General features: G+C 38.9%; 3 protein-coding genes across 5 annotated transcripts; 1 reads left to right on the top strand and 2 right to left on the bottom strand.

Annotated features, from left to right (window-relative positions):
• Positions 1-206: 206 nt before the first annotated feature.
• Positions 207-6,964, bottom strand: LOC111585240 (calpain-2 catalytic subunit-like). Its single transcript, XM_035941144.2, has 21 exons — positions 6,603-6,964; positions 6,389-6,458; positions 6,055-6,173; positions 5,348-5,481; positions 5,075-5,243; positions 4,881-4,964; positions 4,720-4,805; positions 4,552-4,626; positions 4,198-4,358; positions 3,936-4,105; positions 3,830-3,841; positions 3,447-3,658; positions 3,239-3,275; positions 2,929-2,994; positions 2,784-2,841; positions 2,628-2,692; positions 2,431-2,499; positions 2,261-2,339; positions 816-932; positions 649-707; positions 207-558 (listed from the first exon to the last, which is right to left on the bottom strand). Exons 1-21 carry the CDS (start codon positions 6,837-6,839, stop codon positions 535-537), a joined length of 2,103 nt encoding a protein of 700 aa, XP_035797037.2. The 5' UTR covers positions 6,840-6,964; the 3' UTR covers positions 207-534.
• A 4,766-nt stretch (positions 6,965-11,730) lies between these two features.
• LOC111585234 (calpain-1 catalytic subunit-like) lies at positions 11,731-21,987 on the top strand. Of its 2 annotated transcripts, XM_023294642.3 has the most exons (23): positions 11,733-11,873; positions 12,932-12,949; positions 14,246-14,492; positions 14,958-15,027; positions 15,111-15,229; positions 15,317-15,450; positions 15,583-15,751; positions 15,886-15,969; positions 16,059-16,144; positions 16,242-16,316; positions 17,245-17,405; positions 18,343-18,512; positions 18,624-18,635; positions 19,085-19,296; positions 19,386-19,425; positions 19,521-19,586; positions 20,003-20,060; positions 20,253-20,317; positions 20,440-20,508; positions 20,592-20,670; positions 20,760-20,873; positions 20,956-21,014; positions 21,097-21,987. In XM_023294642.3, exons 3-23 carry the CDS (start codon positions 14,247-14,249, stop codon positions 21,121-21,123), a joined length of 2,115 nt encoding a protein of 704 aa, XP_023150410.1. In that variant the 5' UTR covers positions 11,733-11,873; positions 12,932-12,949; position 14,246; the 3' UTR covers positions 21,124-21,987. The 2 variants fall into 2 exon arrangements, with proteins under 2 accessions (XP_023150412.1, XP_023150410.1); XM_023294644.3 differs by lacking the exon at positions 12,932-12,949 and having other exon boundaries at positions 11,731-11,873.
• A 178-nt stretch (positions 21,988-22,165) lies between these two features.
• Positions 22,166-25,786, bottom strand: mrpl14 (mitochondrial ribosomal protein L14). Of its 2 annotated transcripts, none has more exons than XM_023294658.3 (3): positions 25,746-25,786; positions 25,208-25,310; positions 22,166-22,602 (listed from the first exon to the last, which is right to left on the bottom strand). In XM_023294658.3, exons 2-3 carry the CDS (start codon positions 25,285-25,287, stop codon positions 22,236-22,238), a joined length of 447 nt encoding a protein of 148 aa, XP_023150426.1. In that variant the 5' UTR covers positions 25,288-25,310; positions 25,746-25,786; the 3' UTR covers positions 22,166-22,235. The 2 variants fall into 2 exon arrangements, with proteins under 2 accessions (XP_023150426.1, XP_023150425.1); XM_023294657.3 differs by lacking the exon at positions 25,746-25,786 and adding an exon at positions 25,520-25,576.
• Between the last annotated feature and the right edge of the window lie 241 nt (positions 25,787-26,027).

The following is a 26,027-nucleotide window of genomic DNA, read 5'->3' on the forward strand; positions in this document are numbered from 1 at the left end:
TTTGTTTCTCACCTGTTTCCTCCAGCCCTCTGTGTCTCATTAGATTTCTGGCCTGTGATTGGTCTAAGTGTTATCCTCACAGATTGCTGAAACTTGTGCTGGTTCACAAAAAAATTTCAGTGGAATGAAATTGCAACATTCACTACCATTTTGCTGTGTCAAAAATTTCAGACTGTGTATGATTAAAAAACACACATTTTAGGGGCCAGAGTTTCTTTGTTTCTTTATTTTCTGTCATGATAGAAGTTACAACAGCTAATGAGCAAAACACCAACTAACATGATTTATAAGGCTTTCCAGTTGCACATAAAAATGAAAAGAAGCTACTTGAAATTGAACAATAAATGTGAGTAATAAAACATGTTCAAAAATATGGAAAAATAGTCTCCAGTGTATACTGTATGTTCAGATATTTTAAGCAACTGAAATAAAGTAAGTGTATGTGAACTGTTTAGTTTGGATTCTTTTTAAAAGGATTGAACTTCTCTTCCTGACGGTATCAGAAAGGTGTCCTTGCTTGTCTCATCTTCAGATCTAGTTGATTGCCAGGCACAGCCACTGTAAGAGAAACAAAAATGTACAACTAACTGTGTAAATAAGGATTTGCAACACACAACACACAACAGCTTTTCTCATTTTCTCACTCACCTGCTGCATATCAAGCTCAATTTTCCCAGAGTCATCTCTTTCCAAGGCCTTAAACATTTCTGATAGAGACAGAAAAACAGATCCCAGTAATGTAAACATGCCATGACTGTGATACAGATCAATATGAGATATACTGATGTGATGTTGTTTTGTTTGCTGACACTTACTGAAGAGCATTTCCAGTTTGATGAGACAGCCTACAAAACTGTCAAAGTCTACAGCGTACTGATGATCAGCGTATCGACTGACAATAGCCTGCAGCACCTGACTGTTGACATGGAAACCTGTGGAAGAAAAACACGGTCTGATCTTCACATTCTGTTACCTTGGATGGGTCACTTTGATAGATGTGGCTCATTTTGTTTCTGATCCTGGGGGAGTGTAGTTTTAAAAAGATATCAGATTTTAGCTGTGTGATAATGGATGTTATTCAGCCTCGCCCTTTCATGTTTTGTTCCTGTAGCAAACTATACAAGCAGGAATTCTATGTCCAGGGCGGGAGTCTCCTAACCGGCTTATCTTGTCTGTCAACTGCTTTCACACATCAACACCATCAGCTCTGCCACCCTGCTGTTATTTGATCCTGCAGGGGTCCAACCATTTAAACTCAGAAATACCAGCAACAAAAGTAAGGTAGAACTACTTAATATTGTCTGCTTTTTTCATCAGCATGTCATAGGCATACCTGTTTCTAACACAACTTGGGACAAAGTTATGCCAGATATCTTGGCGTACTCACTTCAAAGGTAACTAAACAGCTAATTGAGACTCTTATGTCAAGCCAAAATAAATTCTAATTGAAGCAATCAGTGTACTGAGGATATTTTACCAAATGGCACACGCAGTAGAGGATTATAGTTTGGAGCAAAGCTCATCTTTTTAAGCTCATTTAGCTTACAAATGTAAAATCCCCTGTTGCCATAAAATATGTCTTAACTGCACCTCGATTGATTGATTAAAACTAGCTGAGTTAAATTGACTTAACCTGAGAAAGTAACTTTGATAAACTTAAGATTTTAAGTAGGATCAACTAGTCACGTGGACAATGATAAGAGGCAGACTGATTTTATTTTCATTTTTTCAAAGTTAAAGTTTATTCTGGTGTAGGGACTGAATTCTTTGGTAGACTTGTTCTGATTATTATGAGAAAAAAACCCAATATCTCTATTTAACATGCATCAAACATGTCTGTTTCTCAAACTACAAAAACACGAATCTCTAGGGAAGTCTGCTTGCATTTCTTATATATATTGTTTGTTATGAACTTAATTTAATGAGTTGAGTGAACTCATCATTTTAGGACTAAATATCTGAAGTTCTAAGAATTATTGTTTTTAAATTCTGAAGTGCCGGAAAATAAAATAACTGACTGAAATTAGCAAATGTCATAAATTTACATTAAGTAAACTAGAAAAAATAAGTTCATTTGATTAAATTAATTTATGGTGTTTTACAGTGTGTGAAAGTTGTGAGATAATAACTAAACTGAATCCATTTTAAATCATGTAAATGACCAACTTGCCATAACTTTACAGCCATTCGACTCATCTTTAAAACATTTTCTGTAGATTTTGGTGAATGTTAGAGTATGAATTGAAAAAGTGTTTGTTACCTGCTTCAGTGGCAGCTCCTCTCATCTCATGAGAGCTCATGGTGCCAGAGTTGTCTGAGTCATGATTCTTGAAAATCTCCTATATGAGCCATGTGTGTTGTGTTAGCAGATAAAGTCAGGTCTTCTAGTGTTAATAACATTCCTTTAAAACCACATAGGTCACAACTTACCAGGTATTTCTGGATTTTGTTCCAAAGCAAATGAAATTCTGTCAGTCCCAATTTGTCACTTTCATCTTTCTGGAGAATGTTAAGGTTTATTAAGAAGAAGGAAAAAAAACTCAACATATAAATTACAAAATTAGCAGATTTGATGAGCACTGTATCAAATCTGTGACTTATATGTTTTTATGTTTAATAGAGGATACATCCAGCAGACTGACTATCAGGCGACCTGTCTCTAGGCTGAATCCATTTGTCTTGATGTCAGACCCTGAAAGAACAATACATAGCTGGCTGAAAGTCTTAAATCAAGGAAAATAAAGAGGCTTTATGTAAACTAGTAAAATTTTTCTGTTACTTACGGCGAGAGACCACGTTGTTCAAAATTCTCACCAGTTCAAAGACTGATACCTCCATGTCCTGTTTGAAAAAAAGTTCAAACAAAAGTTCCCAATACATGTTGAAACCTACCGAATGGTTGATTTACTGTCACAATATTCAACTTACACTGCCAGCAATCTGCTTGAAGAGCTGCTTGAAATGAGGATCCACATCACTTTCAGACACCTGCTCCTATGAGACACAAGTAAATCACATCAAATCAAAACATTGGCTCTTTAGATTTTGGTCTTTTTGTTATATCAAGAGAAACTTTAATTTAACATATAATGTATTAAGCAATACGCATTTGAAATTTCATCTGACACTTTTTAAAAGTTTAGGGCAAAGGTGGAAAGAAGGGATGCCTTTAAAGAGCAACTATCCATTTCACAATGACATATGTGTGGACAGCTTATCATCATATAGGCTTTCTTACCTCCTCTATTTCAGCATTAATGTCCTCTTCCAATGGACTAGAAAATAAAAACACAAACCTTTAGCACACTCTACTGTGTTGCATGAAAATGACATATTCAGGAAGTCATGTCTAATTCAGTTAGTGAGCTGGCTTTCTCCTCTAGGTGGCTGTAAAACCCTGAGGTCTCTTGACTGAAATAATCTGAGTGTTTAAGTGTCACAGATACCTGGTTGCAGCCTGTTTCTCTGAGAACATCCTGAGAAGGAAGCTGCAGTTCTTGTGTGGCTCGAAGGTTGAAGGAATAATGACGTATTCTCCTGGAGGGAGCTTGAAGCGATCACACACTTCTCGTGTGTTGATGAAAGTGCTGCTCATGGCCACAGCTCTGCGACGCAGCAACACATCAGGACCGAGGTGAACGTTGCTGCGTCCTTTGTACTGAAGATTAACAGGAGATTTATTTAGGAGTTCGATTACTGGAATATTGGGCAATTGCAGAATTTTGCAATACAATCAAGTAATGCTGGTGATATTTCTAATGTCTACTTTTCTTACTCAAATTTCAGTTTTAAATAAGGTATAAAGGGAAAAAATAATGTAAACACAGACCTCATCTGGAACCTGTTAAAAGGAAACAAATGGATATTATAATTTTTTTTTTTTTTTTTAACAAAATAACTGCTCTCATATGAAATATCAGAATATCCTTGGACACCTCATAAATGGCATAACCAATGGTCTCAAGTTGGCGGTCGAGCCTCTTTTTCCGTCGCCCATCCTTTTGCATCAGCCCCACCAGAAAGGTGCATCCGTCCTGCCCATCTAGAGGATCGTCATCCACATCCTCCAGACGCACCACAAACTGAGGGTTGGATGAGAATGTGGCTGGAACACACAGCAAAATGTGATCTTACATATGAAGTATGAGGCAACAAACCTCTTGCTCAGACATGCAGGACTTGTGGTTTCTTTCTTACCTGGGTGATTGCGGCAGCCGCCAGCAGTGGAGCCGACCCTCCACATCCCTTCAAACTGGTAGTGGTTCCAGTGGCCCACATCATCGCTCATCAGTGTGTCAGGAGTCAAGTTACAGATCTCTAGCTTGGAGAACTGCTTGATGAAGTCTGAATAGGACATCCTGCAGAGAGGAACACATTTCCCATCAAAACAAACACTTAGATCACCTCTTTTATTTCTGAACTTTAATGGTTGCTTTAGTAATGTAGAAGGCTGCAATTATCAGTTCACATTATAGTATCCACATATCTAATATTTTATAAGCACAAAGTTGTAATTTACAGTAAATGAGTAGTAAAAGACTGTAGATTTACCAGAACTCTCCATCTTCAGCCACATGGTTCAGCTTTGATTTGTCATTTTCACTGACGTGCTTCCATTCACTGGATCTATTTTGGGATAAACAATCATATTTTACTGAGAAATCCCAGAATTACCCAATGGTAGCTGGTGGTATATGAATACAGCATATTAATATTTACCCATCACTCCAAGGGCCCGTCCACTCCACCTCACCCCAGGGGTTCCTGATGCGGACCAGCTGAACCAATCTGCCTCGAAAATGAACCTGGAAGAGAACAGTTTGCATTGTACTGAAATTTGCATGCACAATAATGAAAATAAAAAGCATTAAATCATATACCTCTTCTGCTCCGGTGACTGAGTATGCATGCCCTTTAACAAGTTTCAGAGCTGTGACTGCCTCTGTCTCATAGGCACTGTTGACCTGAAAGCACCAAAAATCAAACATTTTCATCAGATGCCATGATCACAGCATCATTGTTGGTGGGACTGTTTGCAAACTGTAATGCAAATAGGTATGAAAATCAGACTTGCATCAATGGAGCAACCCAACAGTGAACCCAGCTTCAGGGCTCTCTGAATGATCTGAAAGAGGTTGGGTGGAGCCTTCTCCATTTTGTACATTTCTGCAATTCCTCCAGTGAAATCCTCAAAACCCTCAATAATGTTTCCTCCTGACAGGGCCTCATAGCTGCCATTCACCCTGTTACAAACAGTGTGATGTGAATTGTTTACAGCCTATTAATACACATTTAAAGCACATTAACATTTTGCTTAAGCAGCAAATATAGGAAGAACAATCCATACTTAGCGTAGGCCTTCTCCAGCAGTGCGCTCCAAAACTCTGAGCCCTCCGCTGAGTGAACAAAAAGCAGCTTTCCATCTCTGGTGGGTAAGCGGTCGTCCACCACCACATCCACCCACTCACCAAACTGCCAGAACTGAGAGGACAACAGTGCCATCAATAAACTCACCGAAAATCATGTGCAAACTGCAAACATTCAGCTGTCCTGCGCTGTGACTCATAAGCCAATCAAAAGACAATCGAGTGATCTTTGAATTGTGGTTGCCGTATTAGCTGTTGGCTTACCGGATTTGTCTTAATGAATGAAGCTCAGTATGACCTCAGTTTTTACTTGGCAGCGGCACAAAGAGATTGGTGAAAGTTTGTTTGTGGGCTGCTTTACACAAATGTTTAAATATTGATCAACTTTGTAGAAGAACAAATACACATTTTTAGTGCAAGTCGTATATTACTGAATGAACTGTCTGAAACGAACCAGAATATATTAACAAATTTCATCTTGGCATAACGGAAATTATAGCAATTGATGTCATGCAATTACGATGCAAAACATTTTATCCTCTAAATCTTTACTTGAGTACCTTTTTATACTAAAATAACTCAACAGTCCAACATAGTGGGGAAAAAGGCAATGAAAGAAATATTAAAGAAAGAAAAAATCCCATTGAAAGGTCAGTGTAGTGGTCAAATGAGAAGGTCTTTGTCTGACCTGAAAGTGAAATATCCCAGCATAACCCTCGGTGAAACTCTGTCCATGAGGCACCACACGAGCCAGGATCCGCTGGTCTAGAGTCAGAGAGGCTATGGCAGCCAGAAGCCAGCAGTCACCTGTAAGAGCAGATTCTTGACTACATTCTCTTAGACTGGGCAACATGTGGTGTTCGCCACAGTGCAACAGAGCTGTAAACAGAATGTGCCAACAAAACCATGTTCTTACGCAAGCCTAATGGCAGAATGGGTGGAGGGTTTGTCCCAGAGATGTTTGTGATTCCTTTCTAATACCCAAAACACACCATTATTCATCCTAGTTTCCCTACACTTACCCAGAGCTCCCTGACAAATGTCTGTTCTTGTGGCTCCATCATCAATGAACTTTGGGTTGGAACACAGCTCCTAAAAGAAAAGAAAAAAGCTGAACATTTAGTGCTATTTTGACAAATTTTCCGTCAAAAATGGGATGCATATCGACATGCCTGGATAATATACTGTAGATGCTGAAAAAACTGAATCATTTTTTTGTTTTCAGTGACTTCTTACCGTTGGCCTCTTCCAAACAATACCCCTGGTCTTTGATGAATATGGTCCCAGATCCTTGAAGCCCAGGGATTTGCCCTCAGCTGGAAAGCAGGTGTCCTCAAACAAGCGTCCTCTCTCCAGGCACCGTTTCCGAAGAGTCTCGTAATCCTGCTGGGAAAACTTCACTGCGTGCTGGTTGGTGCCGATACCTTGTTCCCTCTTCTGCTGATGAGCCAGTCGACCTGCCTTTGAAGTCATCCTCACCTCGCTGCTGAACGATATTTAGATTCCCTGGATGGTGGGATTAGATTACCCTCTTTGTGAAGCTGAGCTGTGATCTGCCTTCAGCTGAACACTACACAGACCAGCTTTTGTCTCACTGTCCTTTATAGCAGCCACTGCTGTTGGGAAGACGGGGTCAGATCACAAACAGGGAGGGGCCTCAGAGGACAGGTGATGGGAACAGAGGCGGCAACCTTAAGCAAATGCGCATTGAGGTGGTTGTGACCACAACTGAAATACGAACAGGGCCACACCTAAAACCACCTTAAAGCAAAACTATAATTCTCTCATTATGATGTTAAGTTGGGAATATTTGGCATTTGTTGTCTCCCCACTTCAGATGATTTGCTTTATTTTAAACTTCCATATGCTGGAAAAACGCGTGGACCTGCCACAAAAAACAAAACAAAAAAAAAAACAAGGTGTTTTTCTACAGCAGAAGTATCAGGAGGGATTACATGGAGTAAGTTGAGAGTTGTGAAAGGGGAGCTTATATGCATGTAATGAAGCAACAGTTGAACAGAGCATAAATAAGAGTGTAACATGACTGACACTACAACACTAAGCCCGGAGCATCTTATATCCGTGTTTGGAATTACACCCTCTGAGCTGAGTAAAGCAAACCTAATCCTTAGTCAAGCAGCTCTTACAGTCAGTGTGATCAGAAGGTACACGGAGTTGATGCAATGTTTAATAAGATCATGACTCATGTATGTGTCACAAGCGCATCCATACATTCTTTGTCAATAAGGATTTATATTATAATCCATTATATTACCTCCCAACAGAAATAACAAACCCAAAAAATAGAAGACTTGCTCAACTTGTGATTCGGTGATGTAAGCTGCAGATGTAGTGGCATATCATCAAATATTTTCTACACCCAGTGCACACATGTTATCCTCTCAAGCAACAACCCTCAGGTTATCCTTGTACGGTAAGTTACCTAGGTTCTAACTACTCTGAGCTTAACTGGAATGAGACACAGAAATGACATAAGCTGCATACAGCTGAATATAATCCATTACTAGTCCATTCTCTTCATATTAGTAGTGTCTTTAATATGGGTGTACAGTAATGTCAGTATTGATAGAGTTAATTATTGCTCAACTTACATGGCATTAAAGATAATTAATTATACATGTACTGACCAAACAGCTAATAGGCATCATTCATCATAGTCATGAAAGTAAAAGCCACTGTTGGCCTTGATACAACAATGCTTTAGATTGCATAAATCAGTTGTCATTTAGCATAGCTGAACTAAATTAATAAACACTTAATCTTCAAAATGATGCAGTGTGGTTAACAAGAGTTGTTGTTTGAGGTCTGTAGAGAGGCTCGTTGTTTTTAAAATGAAATTCTGACTGTTGGCTTACAGTGTTATTTCTTAGCTTTGCCTGTGGACATAAACGTGCAAATACATGAACATAAACTTGAATTGACCCTTTTTAGCCTCTTGGTGGCAGTGCAGCAAACTAAACAAAACACTCATATTATTGCCTCTCTACAAATGTGTTAGCATACTAGCGCAACAACCAGATATAGAGCATGATGTATGCCTGGTTTTGACACATCTGGGGAAAATTGCATTTCCCTACTACACACCTTAGACATGGAATAATCTGCAGAAAGATCTAAAGTACAGATAGATACATTTGTATTTATTGATTAATTTAAGGGCCTTGTAAAGAATGTTGTGAAGGAGGATTGGGGTTGTTTTTCTTGAGAGTGTTTACATAGCTGATTTTTCTTTCATTGTGGATATACACTACCGTTCAAAAGTTTGGAGTCAACACCATTAGCTAACACAACGTAGCATTAGAATACAAGAATGATGGTTGCTGGAAATGTTCCTCTGTACCCCTACGTAGATACTCCATTAAAAATCAGCCATTTCCAGCTAGAATAATCATTTACCACATTAACAATGTCTAGACTGTATTTCTGATTGATTTAATGTTATCTTAATTGAAAAAAAATGCTTTTCTTTCAAAAATGAGGACATTTCTAAACTTTTGAAGGGTAGTGTATGTTTATGCTGCACTTCAATACGTTGTGAATTGCCACAGCTGCAACCTTAGCTAGGTCAGATTTTTCATCTCACTTAAACTATGAGACTTAAATAATAGAGAAAAAAAACACCTCTGCATCCATCCATTAGCTGTTTTATCTTGTAGCGGGCTGCAAAGGGCTGGAGTCTTTCCCAGCTGACACTGGGTGAGAGGGATTGTACACCCACACAGACAGCAAAGTAACCCAATTTAGAATCGCCATTTAATCCATCATGCATGTCTTCTGACTATGGCAGGAGGCTGGAGCATCTGGAGAAAACCCACCAGGCACAAAGAAACATAAACTAGTCCCAGATGACCAGCAAGTTCAAAACCAGAACTTTCTTTCTGTGAGACAACAATGCTTGCCTCTACCAGTGCCACCCCGCAACAATTTCTTTCTTTGTCTGTTTTTTGTGGCAGCTAAAGGTTCCACTGTGTTCACCAGCTAGTTCCTATTTCAGTACCCAGGTAGTGCACTATGTGCTTGCCAGAGCTTTTGTGTTTGCCCTCTTTATTAAGAAACCACTGTAAACTCTGGACACTCTTTACAAGACGTCTGGGCTAAAACATAAAATACAAAAAAATGAACCTAACAGTTTGCTTCAGTTCTTTAGATTTTAGGTTCTTTTATGCCAACATCCCAAAAAATGATGTTCAACAAATGAATTATTTTTAAATAGTCAAATTAGCTTTTCCTCTGCAATCAAGGCTAAATTTAATTAGTTCTAAAATGCCTGAACAATTTAAGATAGGAGTGGGTGCTTCAAATCTTGAACTCAATGTAAGTTTAAATTTTCAATAATTTTTGCTATCAAGCACATTTCAGAAAGTTACCTCAATCTGAATTTAGGTTTTTTTTTCAGAAATTAGGAACAGTAATGCTCAATGATTCAAGCTGCAGGTCGACAACAAAAAAAGGCGAATGACACTACAACGCTGTACAGCTAAGGGGAATCTGCTGATTTGGATGATAATTTCATGTGATTTTGTAAAGACAAGGGACTCTTTTCACATTCTACATAATCGTATTCAAAGCTAACATAAAAATACTGATCAGAGCTTTAAAGTTGCTGAAAAACATCTAAAAATTTGCAATAACTTGACATAAGAGGGTGTGGTCTGAAGACTGACAGTGACCAAACAGTCCACCAGAAGCATTAACAGCTAATTTGCTTCAAGCAAATAAAAAGAAGTAAAGTGCAAAATGGAACTGGTCTAAATTTGGCTGAAAATACTATGTTTATGTAGAATTCCACCCCTAAAGAAAGCTTCAAGGCCTATAAATAACATAATCATATTTTTTGATAGTAAATGCATCAGTGCTCCACCTTTCAACAAGTATCTCTGAATATGATGAATCAGTTGTGACGCAAACCAAACAAAGGAGATTAACGAAACTTTCTTCGTCTATCATCAACTATCAGGCTGATAGGCGTGGTGGTAAGGGACCTTTAACCACTGCAGTCATTTACAGCACTTTATCTCTCAGGTGATACAGTCATTTCAGGCTGCAGGGGTTAGTAAGAGGATTGACACAGATCCTCACATAAGTTTACACAGGTGACAGTTACATGTGAGTTAATGATTAATCTTTATAGGAGTGATGTTTTGTACTTCAATGTCAACATTGTAGTAGGGTCATTCTGTCCCACTGATGTCAGACTTTACAACCTGGTCTGCTCCCAGTAGACTGCACAGGAACTGAAATATTTCACGTTGGTGCAATGTCAACACATTCAACCTGTGCATTATGAATATTATGTGTATTTAATTACTCTGTTCAATATCATTATTTCTACTTAGGAAAAAAAAGTGCAATAAATAAAATCAGTCAGTATTTCTACTTATGGCAGAATCTAAGCTATATGTAGGATATTACATGTAGGATTTTCACTTGTTAATAAATGTAAATATACAGTCCATACAACATGACAAAATATATTCTAACAAATGCATGCACAATAGCATCCTGTGGGATATTTGTTCATTCATTGGTGTATTTAATTCAATCTTAAATATATTTTTAAGGATTTTTGGTTGTTTTACATTTTTAATTGGCAGTGTTTATTGTTGTACTATTGTGACAGAATAGAGGAGCCTCAGGGAACTTTTAATGGTTCCTCAACATTGCCACTGTGGAGGAAACCTGAAAAAAACCTCAAATCATTCATCCAAAGAACCATTTTCAAGTTTTTTAAATACACATTTATTTTATTTTTCTGACTCCCAAACACATATTTTAAGCCAGTAGTGAATATGCCCCTGAATCAAACAGCTTTTCTTAATGGAGGACTGAGCATTGAGTCATTTACGCATAAATCTGCTGGCAGAAAGTTTTTTGCCCTGATATGCAAAAACAGTCTCTAAAACTTGCTTATCTTCAAAGTTGTTCAAAGAATCGCAAAAAAGTGTAACCTAAAAAGTGTTTTCAGTATGTTTTTAATTGCTAAAAAAAAAAAAAAAAGATCCTGACCTGTGATGCAGTCCAAATAATTACTTATCTGGTGTGCTTTTACAACAACAACAGACCTCAGGAGAATACAATATATATATATATATATATATATATATATATATATATATATATATATATATATATATATATATATATATATATATATATATATATATATATATATATATATATATATATATATATATATATATATATATATATATATATATATATATATATATATATATATATATATATATATATATATATATATATATACATACATATATTGGGTTTTGGCGCCTCCAGCGGCGGGGTGTGGAACTGCTCGGCTCCTCCTCCTGCAGGGGCTGGTCTTCCTCGGATCGTGCGTCTGTGTGAGGGTTGGACCTGCGCCCTAAACCAAACCACTGCCCCCTTTCACAGATTCACCGACTTCCACGATTATCGCTCAGAGACTGACCGTAGAGGAGATCTGAGTTTACCTTCTAAGCGGTGGTGAGTCCAGTCGCTTTGTTTTTATCTGAATAAACGCGTTGAGGAGGTTAACGGTGCTGAGTGATTTTATTATAGCACAGGCCACAGTGGCGGAGTGTTTGCAAGATCCTGCTCAGTGTAGCTCTAATAATAGTCAACACAGTTCCAGCTGTCTCATTCAGACTCAGAGATTTCATTCAGATTCTACCCTCAGAGTGGAATAAGTTGTGATCTATTGTTGTGAGAAATCTTTGAAGCTGACTGCTGCAGGCCGGTGCGCGTACAAACAGGCCTGCTTGGACTTCTGAACAGGTGCTGCTGAGCTTATGCATGCCTGGCGTACTGGGACCTTTGATAGGCCTCTGAATTCACAAAGGCTTTAACAAAGTGGCCAACATCAGTGCAGCACTGCTCAGAGTGGAGGGGACACCAGTGCTGCCTCCTGAGATGAGAGAGCCTGTTGTGTTTAGGGTATTGTTGAGGTTGTAGTCCTATAGATGACATCATGCTCACAGTCCTGCATGGATCAGCTTAAAGAGAGATATCCTTTTTGTCAGTGGTTTGACAGAGCAGAGGGACATTCCTGCAGACTCTACAGGCATGTGGGGCCTCAGGGTAGGGGGCCAACCCTGTAAACAAAGTCCTTGTTTCTATCAAAAGCAAAAGCAGAGCACACCAACACCGTCTCCCGCTGAATCATCTTTCTTCTAGTCCCTCTCTGCTTTAGTGCCGTCCAAGTCTCCCCCATCCTCTGTTACTTTCCCTGTCTCTACTGTTTACCAAACTCAACTCATTAGGATTCCTTTGGAGTGGAGCAGAGCTGCAGAGAAGTTTGCCCCTTTGTTCCAGCATTGATTCAGAGAGGGCTATCCATCTTCAAATCAAGCATTTTCTCAACATATTACGTTTCTGACTCAAATTTGTGAAGTTTCTGGCAGAAAAAAAATCGAGCACAGATGTTGTGAATGTTCTTTCAGGCTCTTTCTCCAATTCAGTCGAAAAACAAAAGCATTTTGTCGTCACTAAATTGCCAATGATGACCTCTTTCTCTCTCCTTTTTGTCTCATTCTTCCTCTCAGCCTGCCCATAAACACCAGGTATCATATTTCCAACTTCTTTTGTTATTCCTGGATTTGTTGTGTTTAAGGTGGTGGTTATTATCTCACATTTCTCCATCATCCCCTTTCCTGTTTTCATGCCTATATTGTGGCTATATAACAATAACAAATATGCGCAGCCTTCATTTCTGTCTGTTTATAACTAAGGTTTGCACAGCAACATGCACTACCGTTCAAAAGTTTGGGGTCACTTAGAAATGTCCTTATTTTTGAAAGTAAAGCAGAAGATAGCATTAAATTAATCAGAAATACAGTCTAGACATTGTTAATGTGGTAAATGACTATTCTAGCTGGAATCAGCTGATTTTTAATGGAATATCTACATAGAGGTACAGAGGAACATTTCCAGCAACCATCACTCCTGTGTTCTAATGCTACATTGTGTTAGCTAATGGTGTTGAAAGGCTAATTAATGATGAGAAAACCCTTGTGCAATTATGTTAGCACATGAATAAAAGTGTGAGCTTTCATGGAAAACAGGAAATTGTCTGGATGACCCCAAACTTTTGAACGATTGTGTATTTTACTTTGGGTTTATATCCCACCACCTACCATTACTTCTTGAGATTAAAGTAGGGAAATTCACTTGGTTATTAAATTAATTATGTTAAATAAATTGGTTATTGTAAGGAGTTATTTCTTGTTGCAGGGCTGTAGCCTGGAGTTTGGAAATACTGGAGTCATGAGTTTGAACAATGTGAACCTCATTACTCTCAAAATAATTGAGCACAGACAACAAAAATGTCTTTTTTAATCACTTCACACAGTTAATCAGTAAATTGCTTAACAATCGATCCATCATTTCCCATCACGATGCTATAAATGGTATGTCAAAGTTTGGAGAAGAAGTGCTGAATATTTTATATAGTTATTATTTTGTTGGCTGAAATGTAGTAAAATTTAAACCTATAGAGTCTAAAAATGCAGGAATTGCAACATGAAAAGCTCAGTTTTTAAGGTTTTTAGGCCACTTAAACCAAAACTGTAATGGATGAATAAGAACCCTCAGGCTCTGTCCTCAGTTTCTTTTCTGGCTACAGCTCCAGCTTTGTGCTACTTGCAGGCTTACTATGTAATGCAGTTGTAACACATGGGGTTTCCAATTAGCTGAAAGCAGACTTTTTTTTTTTTTTTTTTTTTGCTAAACACACGCCCTTCTCCTGATTGCTGTGCTGTAACTCTTAGACAAGAGTGTGTTGCTGATAAGCTTGTGGCTATTTATAGGTGGCAGCGTGCATGCCCACCCACCAGCTCCATATTTTTATCTTTCACCAGTATGTATCCGGCTGGAGGGATATCTGCAAGCATACACGCCAACAGGCTGCGGGCAGAAGGCATGGGCTCCAAGGACCAGGCTGTGCACTTCAACAACCAGGACTACGAGGCGCTGAAGCAGGAGTGTGTGGAGTCCGGCAGCCTGTTTGAAGACCCCTGTTTCCCCGCTGAACCTCCATCGCTGGGCTTTAAGGAACTCGCACCCTATTCCTCTAAAACTAGAGATGTGGAGTGGATGAGGCCCACGGTAAGACCATACTTTTGATTTATGTGGGTGCATGAAATCACAAATACACTCTCTGTGCACATCCAGACATAGCGCTAGAGATAAACTGATGACTGTTTTGAATCCTTTTCATGTAGTATTTCACAACTGGCATGTAGTTATTGACTGCTGCTGGTGATGCCTGGAGCTTAAATCTCATATAAACAAGCATATTGGTGACACTGTCTCATGTGGTGTCTGCAGGCCCAGACAGAATAGGACAAGTAGGGACAGGAACTTCTCAGGCCACTGCAGCTGTTGTTAGCTCATAGCATTCTCTGACTGCTCCCTCGCTGTGACATGTGTTTACAGTGCCTCATTAAAACACAGGAACCTGGCACATATGTGCAAGAAAAGCAATGATTTGAAAGAAGTGGCGCCTCAAAGTAAACCATAAAATGTCCTCATTGGTCGGAGAAGGTGACTGGATATTAAATTTCTCTATAGGAACTGACGGATGACCCTCAGTTTATCGTGGGTGGCGCCACCAGAACAGACATCTGTCAGGGAGCCCTGGGTGAGTCCTTGATGTGAAATCTGTTCTAATAAACAGTAGAAACATTTAGATGGAGGTTGCTAAATGCTTCTTCTCACTTGTAGGTGACTGCTGGCTCTTAGCAGCCATCGGCTCTCTCACCCTGAACGAGAGGCTTCTTCACCGGGTTGTTCCACATGGTCAGTCCTTCCAAGATGATTACGCTGGAATCTTCCACTTCCAGGTACTTTAAGATCATCTTCTACTCTTTTCTTTTCCTTTCCAAGCAGTTCAGATAGATGTAATTCTTGATTATTGCTCTGTGTTGCAGTTCTGGCAGTTTGGTGAGTGGGTAGATGTTGTGATTGATGACAGATTGCCTGTCAAAGACGGGGAGCTCATGTTTGTCCATTCAGCGGAGGGCAATGAGTTCTGGAGTGCACTCTTGGAGAAAGCTTATGCCAAGTAGGTATTGTATTGAAAGCTTCTGCCCAGTTTCTGCATTATTCAGTATAAGCATTTTTAGCAGGAAATCATATTCTGAAGTGCTGCTGTTTAGGGTGATCAAACTGAAATGTGTTCCTAATGTGTTGTCAGGCTGAATGGCTCCTATGAGGCTCTGTCTGGGGGAAGCACCACTGAAGGGTTCGAGGACTTCACCGGTGGTGTTTCTGAGATGTACGAGCTCCGCAAGGCTCCCAGAAATCTGTACAGGATAATCAGCAAAGCCCTGGAAAGAGGCTCCCTGCTGGGCTGCTCTATCGATGTAGGTGCTAATAAAAACCACGAGCACACCACCCAAGATCAATATTACATCTTGACAAGGCCACTCACATTAATTTCTCTCTTTATTTCTGGGCATTCATACTTACATGCAGTAATTGTGCTGTTTTCGTACAGATCACCAGTGCCTTCGACATGGAGGCTGTTACGTTCAAGAAGCTTGTCAAAGGCCATGCCTACTCAGTCACTGGGCTGAAGGAGGTCTGTCTGTGTATGACTCATTTCTCTTAGTTATCATCACGCACGCTAGTTATGACTGTACATTTCCTGTCGCATTGTTGTTTATGTAGGTGGATTACCATGGCGACATGGTACGCCTGATCAGAATACGTAACCCTTGGGGCCAGGTGGAATGGACCGGTGCCTGGAGTGACAAGTAAGTGTGCACAAGCGTGAATATAACGGTGTACAAAAACTTTTCATCTGTTCCTTTTGTTATATCATCTCCCTTTGCTTTGTCACGTCATCTGTAGCGCCCCTGAATGGGACGACATCGACCCTTCTGAACGAGAAGATCTGCATCTTCAGATGGAAGATGGAGAGTTTTGGTAAGATGTCAGAATATGGGAACTTTTCTGTAGTTGGCTGATTTTAAGGGAATACTTTGATATTTTGCAAAATTTGTTTCTTTGTGCTAGAGTCAGTTGAGAAGATTGTTACCACTCTGGTGTTTGTATGCTGATTTTTAAACACTACCACTAGGAGACTCTTAGCTTAACATAGCACAAAGACTGAAATGGGGAAACAGGTAGCCTGATGTTGCCACCTTAACATGAACTCCTGGCCTTACATCTTTGTGCATGTTTTGACTGCAGGAACTCCCACTGTAGAACTTCTTTCAGGGCCATTTTCAAGGGCGAAAAAAATACCTACTCGATAGTATTTTTAAGCTGCCCTGAAAAAATACTTTGCGAGACTTGATGCTGATTAGTTACCTCAAGGAAGACAAGGCAACAAGTGCTGTTTTTTTTCTGCCTTCAAGAAGTCCTGTTGGAGGGAGAGTCTTCTTCTCTTTAGTGTCCTTACCAACAAAGTAAATTTCACATGTAGACTAACGCAATAAACATCAGTGCAGCAACCATCTTCACTGACGCTGCATCCAGTAGCTCTTTGTTGTTGCTTCAGTGCGGTCAAAATTGACACTGTGGCCAAAGCTGTTGCTAAATTATTTCCCTGTGAGGTCGGTGGAAACACACAATGGAAACAGAAAGGATGAAAGTACAGCTAAGGACGGTGTTCCTCTAGGTGGCAATATTTACCCAAGAAAAGCTCTAAAGCTCACTTATAATCATGCTTGGCATTGTCTGTTTAATCCGTACAAATACATATTAAACAGGACAGAATTTGCTGGAATCTTATTTTTACGCTTATTGTACAGATTATTAAAGTATGATGTGTTGTCTCGTGGCTCCATATGACAGTAGTATCGTTAAAATTGTAAAAAGTTTTATATTTCGTCTGACTTTCATCTTCCAGGATGTCCTTCAGTGATTTCATGAGGCAGTTTTCTCGACTGGAGATCTGCAACTTGACTCCAGATGTTCTGAGCGAGGACAGCCTCAGCCACTGGAACACCATCAAGTTCTACGGAACATGGAGGAGAGGCAGCACCGCCGGGGGCTGCAGGAACCATCCCAGTGAGTCACAACCATATAACGACACAATTACCTTTCGTGTTTAAGTGTATACAAAGACTCAGATAATATTAACTAACAAAGTAATTAAATGATAGCAGCTCAACCCTCTGAATCCCTAAACATCCCACAGGGTTCCATAAATGTGTTATTTGTTTTAGGCATAGAGCTAGAAACTGCAAAAACACCAAAAAATAAATAGATTTGTGACTTTAAGATGACTGAGCATCTCTGATATGTCATAAATGCTCCAAATCTAAGCTTAAATCATGATATTTTATTAAAATCACCTAACATGGCTCATTTAAATTTTGCCAAAAATAGACAGTTTTCGCCAACCAGATTCTGTAAAAAACAAAATATCCTGCGCTTCCTCTTGCAGCTGTGAAGCCACTAGTGAGGTAGCTGCAACCAACAGTAGTGTGATAAAAAATTCAGGGACTTTTTGGCTGAGCTGGGCTGAGCTTAAAGTTGTTACGACAAAGCAGATAGGAGGCAGATATGAAAACAAATAAAAAATCGTAAGTAGTAAAATATCTAAAGTATGTACAGCCGTCATTTTATACAGTATCGTTAACACCTGTGGAACAGCAATGTAAATGTTGATTCCAGGTTTTTCAATTTTTTTGTAAAATTAACTATAAAAGAAAATATACTTAATTATTAACTTAATAATTAACTTTTAAAGAATTTATGGCACTTTATTTATTTTTTTGCACGGCATAGAATCTGTTTCTAGTTCTCTCCTTCTAGCCATTTTGTTCCCATAGAGATGTAGGACTTTATATTGCAGTAAAATATAAGCCACCAGTGAATAAGGATGTCACAGGTGCAAAAAGCATCTACAAAACTGCAGCTACAGAGAGCTAAAGTGTAAACACATTGTCTAATGTACTCTGGGACTATAAAACAGACTAACATAAAATCACCATCTGTGCAGACACATTTTGGATCAACCCTCAGTATAAGATCACGTTGCTGGAGGAGGATGATGACCCAGAGGACGATGAGGTGGCGTGTAGTTTTTTAGTCGCCCTCATGCAGAAGGATCGGCGCAGATATCGCCGCCAAGGTCAGGACATGCACACCATTGGCTTTGCTCTCTATGAGGTGAGAACAGAGATGGAAAATCAGTGTTGTCCTTTATTATAGTTTATTGACTTGTTTCCATTACATTACATTGCTTGAATTAATTTATGTTTCCTCTGTCTTCTTTTGCAGATTCCAGAAGAGGTAAGCAGAGCATCACTTTCTCTCAGTGTTTATTTTAGCAAAGAATTTGGATGACAGCATGGCCCATAGCACTGCACTGGAGATTGGTCATGTTTTAACCTATTAGCTGTACCTGCTGTGTATTTTACAATACTGCTGGTTATTTTAGTTTATGAAGCATTTTTCCTGCATGTCTACTCATTTTTTTTTATCACATTGCTATAATCAGTACACTACATACCTTACATATATTACAACCAACCCATATACTCAAATACATTAGGAACTTTTTACTATTTTTCCAACTTATATGAAGCCCATTTTCATTGAAATGCAATGAGGTGAAAAAAATAGGCTCTGTTATACCTTTAAAATAGTTGGCAGTAATGTAAAGCATACACAATTTTAATCAGGTGGATCTTAAAACCTGCTTACATCTAAACCCATGCGTTTTTTCCTGCTGCCCTCAGTACAAAGGCTGCCAGAACGTCCATTTGAAGAAGAATTTCTTTTTGAGCCATTCGTCCTGTGCTCGCTCAGAGACCTTCATCAACCTCAGGGAGGTGAGCACTCGACTGCGTCTGCCGCCAGGAGAATACCTCATTGTCCCGTCCACCTTCGAGCCCGGGAAAGAGGCCGACTTTGTCCTCAGAGTCTTCACTGAAAAGCAGTCAGAAACAGAGTACGTAATCAAGTTAATGTGATTTTAATGTCAGGTTTTTTTAAATGTTAGGAAAGGAAATTTCATATTTGTGTTTTTGTCAATTGCAGAGAACTGGATGATGAAATCTCTGCCGATTTGGGAGATGATGTACGTATCAGCTGACCAGCGCTTTGGAAATTTTATTCTATTTTATTGGTTGCATGAATCACTCCAGTGACTTTTGTGTTTTTGCTTTCCTACAGGAGGAAATAACAGAAGATGACATTGATGACTCGTTTAAGTCTATGTTTGCTCAACTAGCAGGAGAGGTAGGTTCTGAAAAGTAGCTCTGTCATTTGTGTCTTTACTTCCTGACACTACTTATATTATTTTTATGTGTAGTATTCTGGCTTTTTTCTGCATAGAGGGAATTTTAGTACCTCCCATAGAAGTTTTAATTAGCGCATCACTGCTAAAAGAACCATTTTTGTAATCACATGGTCAGAAATAATAGATTTCATTCCAATAAGCTAACACAGATTCATTGTCTTTGCTGTATGCGACCCCAGAGGTCCATTCTGAGCCAGGAAAACCCCGATATTGGTGGTAGTAATAGTAATGTTTGCCGTGTAATAGTTTTAGAAAATATCTGAAGCCTAAATATCCAAAATGGTTCTATGAAATCAAAAAAGTTGTTCTTACTTGGGCTAAAAACTTGCACGTCCTTTTTTCTGTGCTTTTCCAGGACATGGAGATATCTATTCGCGAACTCAGGACCATTCTAAACAGAGTCGTCTCCCGCCGTGAGTTTTCTGGTTATCTTTAGAACAATTCATATCTGCTGGAAGTTTTTTATAGTGGTAATAAATCTCACATTGCTATAGTAAATTCCACTGTTGGGTGCACACCATCCATTTCCTGAACTGAATCAAGCTTCTGTGTAGCCATGCTTTTGTTAGTCAGTCTGTTTCACATCAGTGTTTTTGCTATTTCAGACCAGGATCTGAAGACTGATGGCTTCAGTATTGAATCGTGTAGGACCATGGTCAACCTGATGGACGTATCCTATTGACTTATCAGGCATGAATGGATCGAATCTTTTTGGGCTGCGAGAAAAGAAAACATGCATTTAGCATAACAGTGATTGTGTGTAGTTTTGCCCCTTGACACAGTGTTTACCAGAAAGATGGTAGTGCCCGTTTAGGAATGGTGGAGTTTCAGATCCTCTGGAATAAGATCCGGAAGTGGCTGGTAAGAACGAGTGAAATAAAATAAACATCACACACAGTTAGAATCTCTATATTTCTTTTTACATTTGTATCTCCGTCTCCCAGGTAATTTTTAGACAGTTTGACCTCGACAAATCAGGGGCCATGAGCTCTTATGAGATGCGACTTGCTGTGGAGGCAGCAGGTATATTGCTTTAGAGTGTTTATATTTAGCACTCGCACTCACAAATGAACATTACAGCCCTGATTTTGAACTTTTATCACCTCTTGTAGGTTTCAAACTGAACAACACACTGAACCAGATTCTGGTAGCTCGGTATGCAGAGAATGAGATGATCGACTTTGACAACTTCATCTGCTGCTTGGTCAAACTTGAAGCCATGTTCAGTGAGTAATATTGCTGTTTACATTAACTGAATATATACTGTTCAGCATATACAGCAGAATTAACAAATTATACATTTAACAGGATCTTTCCAGCATTTTGACAAGGAGGGGTCAGGAGTGGCTGAGATGAGTCTCACGGAGGTGAGTTGTCTTTTAAAAGGAAATCTCAATACAAAGTTGCTCCTCTTTTCTGTTTGTCTAATTTTATTTCTCACATCACTAGTGGCTTTATATGACAATGTGTGGTTGAAGAGGACCATCTTCGCTGCTGGAGGGTATCAAATGAAGATAAAGCGCCTGCAGACGACCTCGAACCTGAAGCTCTGCAGACCCCTGAGCCTTAGTAACCTGTTGATCCTTTTACACATCCCACCTCAGCGTAAATAATCGTAGCGAACGAGTTATATGATAGAAAACCAAAGTTCAACAACGCCGAGTGTGTCCCAGTTATATTTTAGAAACTATGCAAACCGACGGTATGAAGCAGTCGCTGTCGCATAAATCTGTCATCACTGTTAAAACAGCATGACTCTGTGCATGACAAAAAACACTAACCGTAGCCTGCATTGCAAGTTTATTTTATATTTTGCTCTCTGTATCAATGTCAACTAACAATAAGTTCACTGTCATTCTGAAATCTCACTAAAAGCTGTTTGAGGTATTAAATCTGTTAGTATTTTTTCTAAGTCTTATAGTTTTTCTCTTAATCTGTGCTCATGTTTTGCAATTTTAGAACAGAAAATGGGAAGTTTGTCTCAGTGCTCAATGCTAGTTTCATTTTTACACCTGTAGATGGCAGTACAGACCCGGTTTGATGTCAATGAAGGTTTTTTTTTGGCATTTTATGTGTTCAATATTTCAATTAAATTCTTTAGCAGCTGTTTTAAAAAAACAACAACTTTGCACTGGGATTTTAGTTTTAAGAAGCTGCTCGTGAAGTTGCCTCACGTTAATAACAATTATCAGTTCACTCAAGTGACTACCACAGGAATCACTTGATACTGAATGCCTTATACTTGACACCATGTTATAAACAGCTAATACTAATGTGCCAGTCCTGTGTTTTGTGTTGTGAATGTATTTTGTGCCTTCAATAAATATTTCTCTCAAGGTTCATGCTTTCTTTGTTCATAACAATAAAGGCTTGGCGACATTTAGCCCAGACACTCCTATGCATTTAAGGTAAAGGTTATATTTATTGTAAACATTAAGAAGCCTCTGCAAAATGCCAGACATCTTGACTCTTTTACTGTTCACATATTAAGAAACAGCACAAAATACGAGTCAACAACTGCAACGTGTTCCTTTTAAATTTATTGAAGACAACATAACACGCATACAATGTTCACATACTTCCCACAGTTATACAAATGAACTAGCAATTGCCAATACTTTGGAGTAATCTCCCTCCATTTTGCGTAGCTGTGTGGGTATAGGGACCTTAATCCTTGTTCCTGTAGGATTACCATTGTCCTCAATTAGGACAACGTTGTTTGAATCAAAGCGTGGAGTCATGCATTCTCCAGGCATTTTGTGTCCGATGATTAGCGCTTTCTTCTTCTGTCCTTTGATGGCAAGCAACACCTTGTCGCCAACTTTCCCGATGCCATTCTTGGTGTAGACGTGGATGACTCTTGGCGAACGATGATACGGTGTATTTCCAAGAGAGCTGTTGTCCACAACACGCACTCTCGTCAATTTTTGAATGGCTGCTGCAACAGTGGATACACTGACAAGACAAAGAGGAAATCCGTCATTTTCAGCATACTGGAAAAAAAATACTTCTACAGTGAATAAAGATAAGACCTTGGGGTCATTTAAGGCTCTTCTAAACACAAATTGTACTATATCAGTAAATAAAGTTAAATTAGATGACAATGAGGCAGAGAGAGACAACCAACTGCTGTTGTACCAGCAAATTAAATTAATGTGGCTTCAGTACAATTTAAAATCTAATCCCCATCCATTTTTAAAGGACTCCTTCCCATATCCTGAGACCAGAAGCAACATAAAACCAGACAAAGACTGTATACTAGACTCTATGGTGACATCACATAGATAGATATAAAATGATATGTCATGCAAATAATTTCCTTTTCAATTAAAAAAGTAATCACAAATCTTCATTCCTATTATTTTGTAACATTTACATCATCCATTTCACAATGAATGCTTGGATTTGTTGGGTTTTCATTCATAATTCTGGTTAATCTCCATTATAACTAATAATAATGAGTCTTAGCCTTGATATTCAAAACTGCTGAGTTGAGCTCCATAATTAAAACGTAACCTTTTTATAGTCAGATTAACTTGTATTTTGTATAATTTCTGTTGGGTTTTAATCCTTAATGTTTAAATGAATCAGTTAATTTCACACAATAAACAACACTGTAGGATATTAATCTCAATATTTATACTATTTTATTTTATATACACTACCAGTCAAAAGTTTGGACACACCTTTTAATTTAGTGTTTTTCTTTATTTTCATGACTATTTACATTGTAGATTCTCACTAAAGGCTTCAAAACTATGAATGAACACACATGTAACTATGTAGTGAACAAAAAAGTGTGAAGTCAAAACATGTTTTATATTTTAGATTCTTCAATACAGCCACCCTTTGCTTTGATTACTGCTTTGCACACCTTTGGCCTTCTCTCAATGAGTTTCATGAGGTAGTCACCGGAAATGGTTTTCGAATAGTTTTGAAGGAGTTTCCAGACATGCTGTAATTCTCCTGATGAAAAATAAATGATGGCCCAACTAAACGCAAACCAGATGGGATGGCATGTCGCTCCAGGATGCTGTGGTAGCCATGCCCATTCAATGTGCCTTCAATTTTGAATAAATCCCCAAATGTGTCACCAGCAAAGCAGCCCCACACCATCATACCTCCTCCTCCATGCTTCATGGTGGGAACCATGCATGTAGAGACCATCCACTCGCCTTTTCTGCGTCGCACAAAGACACAGCGGGTGGAAGCAAAGTTCTCAAATTTGGACTCATCAGACCAAAGCACAGATATCCACTGGTCTAACGTCCATTCTTTGTGTTTCTTGGCCCAAACAAATCTCTTCTGCTTGTTGCTTTTCCTTAGTAGTGGTTTCTTAGCAGCTATTTGACCATAAAGGACTGATTGGTGCCGTCTCCTCTGAACAGTTGATGTAGAGATGTGTCTGCTACTAGAACTCTGTGTGGTATTTATCTGGGCTCTAATCTGAAGTACTGTTAACTTGCGATTTCTGAAGCTGGTGACTCAGATGAATTTATCCTCAGCAACAGAGGTGACTCTTGGTCTTCCTTTCTTGGGCAGTCCTCATGTGAGCCAGTTTCACCATAGCACTTGATGGTTTTTGCGACTGCACTTCAGGATACATTCAAAGTTTTTGCAATTTTACGGACTGACTGACCTTCAGTTCTTAAAGTAATGATGGTATGTCATGTCTCTGTCAACTGTGTACCAACCAACTTCTGTACAACACAACTGATGGTCCCAACCCCATTAAGAAGACAAGAAATTCCACAAATTAACCTTGACAAAGCACACCTGCGAAGTGAAAATCATTTCAGGTGACTACCACATGAAGTTCATTGAGAGAAGGCCAATGGTTTCCAAAGCTGTCATCAAAGCAAAGGGTGGCTACTTTGAGGAATCTAAAATATAAAACATATTTAGAGTTATTTCACAAATGTTTGTTTGCTGCATAATTCCATATATCTGGCTTCATAGTTTTGATGTCTTCAGTATGTATCACCAATGCAGAAAGTAGTAAAAATAAAGAAAAACCCTTGAATGAGGTGTGTCCAAACTTTTCACTGGTAGTGTATGTTTGTGTCTCTACTGAAAATCACTTTGGTGCAGCATCTGTGTCTTTAAATGTGCTATATAAATGCCAATGACTTGATGTGATTACTGACGACTACAGAGGTCTTCAATTTAAAGCTGCCTACTGGAGCTGACTTTAGCCTGCAGACATGTACTGTGTACTTGCCACGATGAGTTTCAAAATCAGCTGTGATGCAATGAAATCAGGCTGGTACATCCCGTTCTTAAACTAAGATTTAAAGTGACCGCATACACTTTCCCTGTGGAGCACATGTAAACAGCATTATATGGACTCTCTCCAGATACAGAGGTTATATTCTTATAGTGTCAAACTTCCATTTGAAGTTACAATAAACAGAACCCCGTCTTTGTCGGAGTAATGTTGTGCTAATAAACGGTTAGAAGTGTTGTTTTAAAAACTTATATTTGTCAAATTAACCAAACAACACGGATTAAACGTGCTAGCTGCCAAGTCTTCGCTTTATTGCTCTCCAAAATCTCTTACCTAAAAGTCCTCTGATGAATTAAGCACGATGTCTCAACGAGAAGCCCAGTAAAGGACCTCGAAAGCCGAGGAAGAGCCATAACTACAGCAAAAACTGTGTCAGCTGGAAAGAGAAACGATATCAGTGGTTAGCAGCTAATATGCTAAAGCATTAGCAGTAGCTAAAAATCACACGGTGGCTGACATGTGCTAACAATGACGCAGAATCCTTCTTGGTTTAAAGTCTTTGCCACACATAGTAACACAACACAAGGACACTTATATTAGAATGGGTTAAAATTAAGTTTAAAATGTATAACTTGCTAATGTTACCCTTCTATCATTCTCCATGCCAATGTCAAAAGTGTTGCGTCATTAAGTCGCGACTGGCAGCCGTAGCTGAGCTAGCTGACGGAAATAATAACCATTAATGTATAAGAAACATATATTTCTTGCTGTAAAAAACAGGCTTTACTTTTACTTTATATTTATTGTTGAAAGTCAACGATTTATGCTCTTACAAATAACAGTACTCAAAAGAAACCTCAAAATTGCGTACCACCCTCTGTTAGCTTGCTTGTTAGCTTGTTTGTTAGCGTTGCTGTACGTCATAGAGACGCGCTGGGAAGAAACATAGACATTAAACAGCATAGAAGCTGCATGAAACTGAAAGCCTGTGGCACATTTAATGTAATTACAAAACAATAGAAAATGCACAACAGAAAATAGAATTAGTACTGAATTATCTGACTGTGTAATCCAACCAACTGTCCTCTGTGAGGATGAAGTTTGGGGTCCACTCAGTCATCAGGACTAAATTAGATCCCAGAGACATTCTGCA

Source organism: Amphiprion ocellaris, chromosome 16 (genome assembly GCF_022539595.1).
Source record: "Amphiprion ocellaris isolate individual 3 ecotype Okinawa chromosome 16, ASM2253959v1, whole genome shotgun sequence".
Classification (NCBI taxonomy): Eukaryota; Metazoa; Chordata; class Actinopteri; family Pomacentridae; genus Amphiprion; species Amphiprion ocellaris.

What these genes read in the sequence shown, in the direction of transcription:
- LOC111585240 (XM_035941144.2), bottom strand. Translation starts at nt 6,839, where the DNA reads ATGACTTCAAAGGCAGGTCGACTGGCTCATCAGCAGAAGAGGGAACAA. An exon ending in CAGTCACCGGAGCAGAAGAG is followed by an intron (nt 4,806 to 4,880) that starts GTATATGATTTA and finishes GTTCTCTTCCAG; the next exon opens with GTTCATTTTCGAGGCAGATT. An exon ending in CGGCTGCCGCAATCACCCAG is followed by an intron (nt 4,106 to 4,197) that starts GTAAGAAAGAAA and finishes TGTGTGTTCCAG; the next exon opens with CCACATTCTCATCCAACCCT.
- LOC111585234 (XM_023294644.3), top strand. Translation starts at nt 14,247, where the DNA reads ATGTATCCGGCTGGAGGGATATCTGCAAGCATACACGCCAACAGGCTG. An exon ending in CATCTGTCAGGGAGCCCTGG is followed by an intron (nt 15,028 to 15,110) that starts GTGAGTCCTTGA and finishes TCTCACTTGTAG; the next exon opens with GTGACTGCTGGCTCTTAGCA. An exon ending in ACTTGCTGTGGAGGCAGCAG is followed by an intron (nt 20,671 to 20,759) that starts GTATATTGCTTT and finishes CACCTCTTGTAG; the next exon opens with GTTTCAAACTGAACAACACA.
- mrpl14 (XM_023294658.3), bottom strand. Translation starts at nt 25,287, where the DNA reads ATGGCTCTTCCTCGGCTTTCGAGGTCCTTTACTGGGCTTCTCGTTGAG. An exon ending in ATTCATCAGAGGACTTTTAG is followed by an intron (nt 22,603 to 25,207) that starts GTAAGAGATTTT and finishes TTGTCTTGTCAG; the next exon opens with TGTATCCACTGTTGCAGCAG.